Raw genomic sequence first — 7767 nt, 5'->3', positions numbered from 1 at the left:
AAGTAATGCTGAAGATATGAATTATCTTCTAATGCTTCTATATGTGTGGCAGTAATGCTGAAGATATGAATTAGATACTAATGCTTCCAAATGTTCAACAACTTCTCAATTATTCAATTAAAATTATGACTAGAATAATTAAAATTCATAGGCAGACTTATGCACCTTTTTCCAATTCATATATTAATAACATGTGTCATGTATATTTGATGACTAGATATCCGTTACTGTTCATGCACGCAATCCTGAGTGAGATGATAATCCATTCATTCATATTGATGAATTTTATGATTTTTTCCATTGTTAATACTGAGCAGTGTCTTTGCAATTCTAGCAGTGGGAGTATAGTAACTTTGATGACAGAATCAGTTGATGTGAAATCCCAGATTACATATCTGTAGGAAGTCAGAGGACAATGAAAATGCGAGCGCACAGGCACACACACGCTTTTCACTACCCTTTTCTAATTAACTGTTAAAAGCTTCTTTAATTCCTAAAAAAACTATCAACAGCTAAACAAAAAACTGTTTAGTAAATTTGAGTCCCATTATTAAAAAATGTACGTGCTGATATAATTATCATGTATATGTATAGCCAAAAATTAACAGCTGCATCTCACAGGATGCAATTACATAACTTTAGTGACGAAAATGCCAATAATTTTCAGGACAAATAACAAGCATACTCCTATGAGAAAGCTCTAACATAAAGAGACTTTCATCGCTTTCCTTGCACTGAGTACTAGCAGTAATATCAGTGTACATAGGGCAGATGAACCTTAGCTTAACAGTTGGACGTTATGTCGCCTCTCGCCATGGAACCCAACTTCAAGAAAGATGTCCCTAATTACATTCATTTCTGATGCAACATCAGTCATATTCATTCGCTCTCGTGGCGATTCGTCAGAACACACAACTCCAATTCTAAGTACTGAAACCAAACACTCTTGCATTCTAAGTCTCTTGTCAAAGCCATTATTGGTTTTTGTGGGTTGGTCATCTTCATCTTTTGCATCTTCATCCTCCAAAAGTAATAGTGGGTCAACAATCTCCATCACTTGTGCAGGCAAAGCCATCTTAGTGAACTTACGAAGATTCAGACCATCCTTAAACATGTCATCAGTAGGTCTCTTTCCTGTGAACATTTCCAGTAAAAAGATTCCATAACTATACACATCCCCAGTTGTAGACGCTTGGCCACCTGCTCCGTATTCTGCAGTTCACACATCACTTACAGTTATAATCTTCAAGAAATCAATAGACTAAGAGAGTTGGAGATTTGATTTTTGAGACAAAATGGAGGAAAGTATTTTCAATGAATCAGCAATGGAAAGTTGGATTGTTTCTTCAAATTTAGAAACCTTTGAAGCACAAAAGTGGCGCAAGCTTGGAAAAACATTAACAAAACAAGGAATGGCCTAAAGCGAACAATAACTATGAGATGGAGAAGTACAGCTTGATGACAGCAAAATGTGATACAGATAGCAGGTCAAAGAATGGATGGCCGGGATTCCATGAAGACTATATACAATTTAATAAAATTAAACAAGAATAAAGCTAAATATAAAACATATTTTGTCATATAATCTCCATAACTTCGATAACTTCTTCTCTCAATCTTTTTGTTCCTCTGTCTCTCTCTCTCTCTCTCTCTCTCTCTTGAATCATAGTGGTAAGAAATGTTTAAAAAAAAATCACCGGCTGATAAATCTGATTGCAACTTCGGCTAAATTTAAGCTTCATCCCCTATTCTTTGAGCTATTTAAAAACCATTACAAGTTTAAAGCAAATATCTAAAAAATTTAATGAACAAAGAAAATTTATGAAGATGTTACCTGGCGCAATATACCCAATAGAACCCTTCAACCCAATCGAGCTAGTTTGATTTTGAGAGAACTTATTGGCCATTTCTGAAATGAACCTTGATAATCCGAAATCACCCACACGGGCTACCATATCATCATCAAGAAGAATATTACTTGGCTTAAGATCACAATGAACAATTGGTGTTCCACATTGGTGATGAAGATAATCCAATGCAGAAGCAACATCGATGGCTATACATAGTCTTTGAATGAACTTTAAACTCATCAACTTATGTTTCACATCTTCTTTTGGATGCAACCAATTCTCTACACTTCCGTTAGGCATGAACTCAAAGACTATGGCTTTGAAATCATTTCCACTACTGTCAACACTCGAGCAAGTTGTTAAAATTTTCACAAGATTCCTATGCCGAATGTTTCTCAAAGCTTCACATTCAGCAATGAAACTCCTATGAGCTCCATGTTGTTCAAGGTTAACTACCTTAACTGCAACAACTGTTTGATGGAAACCATAAATTCCTTTATAGACAGAGCCATAACTCCCTGCACCAATCAAATTGGCTGAAGGGAAACCATCAGTTGCTTTAAGGAGCTCCGTGTAAGAAACCAGCGAATACACCTCCTCGGAGGAAAATGCAGAAGAATTATGTCTTGACTTCCTTTTCCTATAAACAGTGGCCAGAAAACACAACAGCAGCAGTAAAAATAGCACTAAACTTGTGATTAGGATTATTATTTTGTATTCAAAAGTCCTTCCCTGTTTCTTAGAGGTTATTGTGGGGCAAGAGGACAAGTGCAAATTTTTTACCCCCCCACAGAGCATTTTGTTTCCCTGGATTGATATTGCACTCGCATTTTGAAAGGCCCCGTTTTGCGGAACTTCACCCTCTAAACTATTGAAAGATAAATTTAGACTCTGAAGAAATTGAAATGTCTCTAAATATTTTGGAATCCTCCCCGACAAATTATTGCATGAAAGATCTAGGTCTTGAATACCTTTTAAATTACTAAAAGAGGAAGGAATTGTTCCATTGAAGAAGTTGTCTTCCATGTGAAGGTATTCTAAGCTTTGGCAATTGCCTAGTGTGTTGGGAATTTCACCTGATAATTTGTTCCCCGAAACGTAAAGTTGCTGGAGATTGTTCAAGTTACCCACTTCCAATGGTAAGGGGCCAGTCAATGAATTCTGAGAAACATCGAGTAAAATTGATAGGGAGGAAAGACCCATAACTTGTTCTGGAATTGTACCGTTAAGATTATTTCGACCAAGGTTCAAATCCACCAATTTCAGACAATTTCCAAGACTCCATGGTATGCCTCCTGATAGCTCATTCCCTTCTAAATAGAGCGTATTAAATTGCATGGTGATGTTTCCGATTGACCATGGAATTTCTCCTGATAATTTGTTTTCTGAAAAATCTAGAAAATTCAGCTGCTGAAGCTTCCCAATACCAGCAGGAATGGTACCTGTTAAAGAATTTTGATTCATACTCAGAACGGTTAAGTTGACAAGGTTCTCAATCCCTACAGGAATGATTCCAGATATTTTGTTTTCTCCTACTGTTAGACGATCCATCTGCATCGAGAGATTTGTTATGGATGCAGGTAATTTACCTCCGAAACGATTTTGCTGCAGATCCAATGTTTTCAGCTGACTACAGTTGCTCAAAGTGCTGATAAAATTCAAGTCATCAGTTTCACCTGTGCCAATACGATTACCACCAAGAAATAGTAGAGAGAGACTCTGTAAGCTTCCTAGATTCATGGGTACTCGTCCGCTCAAAGTGTTATGAGTGAAATAGATTTGTTCAAGTCCTGAAGCATTAGATAATGAGATTGGAATGGGTCCTGTAAGTAGGTTCTTGGCCATAAAAAGAAGTTTGAGGTTTGGAAGGGTGAGGCCCATGTTCGGAGGAAGGCTTCCATGTAGTTGGTTGGCAGTAACAGAAAACAGATAAAGAGCTGAGAGATTGTAAATTTGGGGTGGAATGGTACCAGACAAGTTATTTTGAGAGATTTGAAGAAAACTCAGATGTGAAATTTGGCCTAGTTCAACTGGAATGTTTCCTTCTAATTCATTTCTCGCCAAAGAAAGAGCATTGAGAGAAGAAAGGTTTCCTAGTGATGGTGGGATGCTTCCTATGAGATTGTTGTGGTAAAGATACAGTATAATTAGCTTCGACAAAAACCCAAGCTCGATGGGAATTTCGCCCAAGAGCTCATTTATACCCAATGCAATGACTCTCAGCTCTGAGCAGCGGTTCAAATCGGGAGGAATTTTCCCACTAAACGAATTTTCAGAAAGATTGAGATACCTCAGTCTGGACAAATGACTGATTTCTACTGGGATTTCGCCATGGAAGTTATTGTTTGAAAGGATCATATTTGTAAGGAAGGTGAGATTTGTCACCTGAGGAGACAGAGAACCCACCAAGCTCTGTGAATTTAAGTCCAAGTCTGTGACCCTTTGATGGTGGCGAAGACTGCAAGTAACTCCATTCCAGTTGCAGAAATGGAGAGAATCATTCCATGAGCTCAAGAAATTGTGGGGATCATTAGTGATCATCTGCTTGATGGCTAGCAAGGCCAGACGATCTGTTTCGTTTCCTAATTGGGTGGTGGTGATGAAAGATGATTCAGATTGTAATATGTTGATGGAGAAGATAAGGGTGAGAAGGGGAAGAAATGACCAAATTGGCTTTGGGTTCTTCATATTTGGAAGCTCAAGTTCCAGGGAGCTCTTGATTGCATTCCCAGCTCTTTTCTTGATGTTGATTTGCCTGACCTGTTCTTTATGAAAGAACTTAAAAGTTAAAAAACACAGACAAAATAAGAAGATAATTGGCCAATGGGAAATGATCCCTTTGAAAAGAAGAAAATAAAAATGAGGAAAGCTAGACTGAAGGGAGCCCTTGCAATAATGAGATGGAAGGGCTCCTCCATTGGCTGCACATCACTCTAAAATGTAAAAGTCAACAAATGTCAAATGCACTTTGTGATGTGCAGCCAATGGGACAGCCCTTTCATCTTATTTTTGCAAGGGCTCCCTTCAGTCTAACATTCCTTAATAAAAATACACTAGCAACTTCAAATTGAAGCTTCCGTTTGGGAAGACGCGGCCTACAAATTCAAGACTTTGTTAAATAAAGTGAACCAATTTAAGTCAATTTTGGACTACAAATTCAAGACTTTGTTAAATAATTTTCTATTGAAATAACTAAGCTCTATATATTAGCATGTAATTCCATTAGAAATTACCCATCGACTAATTCAACAAAACAGAATCATTACTGGAGTTTTAGAACTGTAGGAATTTCCTTTGGGAATGGGGACGGAGACCCAGTTTGAACCAATGGCTTAAACATGAAAACATGCAAGAGGAAGACTGTTATGGTGGACAATAAGATGGACGGGAGTGACTCGCTTTATTTTTTGCTAGATCAAGTCAACTCAACCAAGTTTCGAGTTCAGACAAGTTTTTGTCTATCATATCTATACTAGAACATTACCCATCACCTAATTCTACGATCCACTCGATATCTTGCCGAGTCAAGTTGATTCAGATGAATTCATAGGTGACTTGCCAAGTTTTAGAACTATGAGAATTTCATGAGAGAATCTCAAAGAAAACCCCTTTTGATCCAATTGACAAGAATTGTCTGCTCAACATGGAACCATACAAGTGGAAGAACCTAACTTTCACAATGAGATGGACAGTTTTAATCATCGCACCGACGTAGGCGACCTGTACCATGGGCTTGTAAGTGCTGATGGACAAGGCTCTTGTTAGATATTTTGATAGATTTCAACATCATTCTCTAACAAGAACAAAGGGACACTGGAATTATCAGTTTGGGGTTGGGGCTGTACATTTATTGTGGTTGGCTTCATCTGAATATGCATAATTACAGATATTAGGATACTCATCTACCAACTGTGCCAAAAAGAAAATTTATAGCTTAATGGAATATTGGAAACAAATATCATCTTTTACGCCTTATTTAACCATGCACATTGGAACATTTGAGATTAATTGAGGCTCCTTTTCTTCCGACGTAAGTGAAAAATAATTTTCTCCCATTTTAAAGTGTAAAAATTGGCATAAAATTTGTTTTACACTCATTTTACATTGAAAGAGACAGAGCCAAGAAAAAATTCTGATGCTCCATTAAGGCTATTGGATCTTAGTCATGAGAGGGTCCACTCCATATGTTCAGTGTGTTTTATGCTCATTTTACTTCGAATTATTTGAAACTTTATTGGAAATTTTGCTTCTTGTTAGAAAGTTTAATGGAACTGGTTGTACAATATATCACTACCAAGTTGAAAGTTTCAGTAGTTCAGTTACAAGAATCAAGAATTCATAGGCTTGAGACATGATAGGAGACATCTCAGAGCAATGTTAGGCTAAAAAAACTTAGAGATCCTTAAATTGGGTTGGGATTTTTTTTGGGGTAAAAAGGTAACTGTATTAAAGAGAAACAGATTAGAGGTGCGTGTCATCGGTAAGGATTGCCCGTAATACAAGGATTTCCATGGGGACAACCCTATGGGATCTTAACCCTTCTGGTTGTGTTGGAAATTTGGTTGCAGTGGAACTTGTGTACAATTGGCTGGTGTAGAAAATCATGTTCAAAGTGCCTATTTAGGTGGATGTGTGACTTCATATGGTCGATCAATGATCAACGACTGTATAGTGTAAACTTCAATAATTGAGGATGCTTTTTCACGTACTTCCTTGACAGAGGAATAGTCCAAAACAAAACTTTTCATAAACTTGCATACAATATGTCAATATGACACAGATTTTAAACGGTGGCCGACCCGTCGGAGAGAGAAAACACCCCCTCGCTTGATTTTAAATCCACCAAAAGCCACCCTTACTGACTTTTCTTTGGATCTAAAATCAAGGCGGCAGGTTTTGACAATATCTGCTCCTTTTTTTTTGTCTTTTTCAAAAAGCATACATGCCTACCTTTTTCTTTGTTGTTTTATTGACAACCAAGTCATTTTCAATAAGGGGACATGATATATTCGCCCCTTTTTCTTCCCCGGGCCACCTCCTTGCAGTGTACAAGAAGAATTAAGAATGCACCAGGGGTGCGTTTGCTTGCACAAAGGCTGAGATGGCTTAGGGGTTTTGCTTGGAATTTTGGTGCCGCGTCAGTAAACCCCCTTGTTTGGTTGCCAATATACCATTGAAATCCCTGTAGACTATCACGGGTGTTTGCTAGTTTTACATTCCTTGTCTGCTGATGCATCACCCTTGTCACCTCCTTATAAAATCTAAGCCAAAAAGCAAAAAAAAAATGTGTTTTTTTGCCTGGATTTCTTGGGAATGATGCTCTCTCTCTCTCTCTCTCTCTATATATATATATATATATATATATATATATATATATATATATATAGAGAGAGAGAGAGAGAGAGAGAGAGAGAGAGAGAGAGAGAGAAAGAGTTTATATGATGCATCACTTTTTTTTTTGAATTATTCCAAAATTCTAATAGAATTACACATCACTTTTTTTTGCTTTTGTTAACAAAGCCCCCCATTAAAGCCCTATATTTTCAATCCTACCCCCTTCACAATACCTATTTTACCCTTTTTTATGAATTTTTTATTATACATTTTATCCACAAAGTCAATGGTGGCCTTTTTTTCTTTGCAAAATTATGGATTGGGTGCATATGTTACACAATACTACTGATTTTTGTGAACATATTACGAATTCGGGACACCTTTAAAATTATTGACGAATTCAGTGCACCTTAAGAGGCACAACATATTGTGGAAACCTCTATAGATTGGAGGGCTAGGATCAGCCTATGGAAATGATTTTACGGGCACAACCTATTGATGTTGTGTTCCATCACATGGACGGTTTGGATCAACCAATGATGTGGTCCGTACAGTTCTTTGTCGGGGTTTTTTTTACTATTAT

At 37.3% G+C, this 7767-nt stretch overlaps 1 protein-coding gene across 1 annotated transcript; it reads right to left on the bottom strand.

The window, feature by feature from the left end:
- Nucleotides 1–560: 560 nt before the first annotated feature.
- LOC143853176 (uncharacterized) lies at nt 561–4626 on the bottom strand. The gene is made up of 2 exons (XM_077362911.1): nt 1835–4626; nt 561–1212 (listed from the first exon to the last, which is right to left on the bottom strand). Exons 1-2 carry the CDS (start codon nt 4536–4538, stop codon nt 779–781), a joined length of 3138 nt encoding a protein of 1045 aa, XP_077219026.1. The 5' UTR covers nt 4539–4626; the 3' UTR covers nt 561–778.
- Between the last annotated feature and the right edge of the window lie 3141 nt (nt 4627–7767).

This window comes from Tasmannia lanceolata, unplaced genomic scaffold (assembly GCF_043159265.1).
Source record: "Tasmannia lanceolata isolate RefF3 unplaced genomic scaffold, GAP_Taslan_0.1 ptg000019l, whole genome shotgun sequence".
NCBI classification, from domain to species: domain Eukaryota; kingdom Viridiplantae; phylum Streptophyta; class Magnoliopsida; order Canellales; family Winteraceae; genus Tasmannia; species Tasmannia lanceolata.
Note: the sequence above shows the minus strand (reverse complement) of the source record. Positions and strands in the feature narration are given on the sequence as shown.

Bases quoted from the DNA above. Each gene is read 5' to 3' on its own strand.
- LOC143853176 (XM_077362911.1), bottom strand. From the start codon at position 4,538: ATGAAGAACCCAAAGCCAATTTGGTCATTTCTTCCCCTTCTCACCCTT. The intron at 1,213-1,834 runs GTAACATCTTCA...TGTGAACTGCAG, and splicing joins TATTGGGTATATTGCGCCAG to AATACGGAGCAGGTGGCCAA.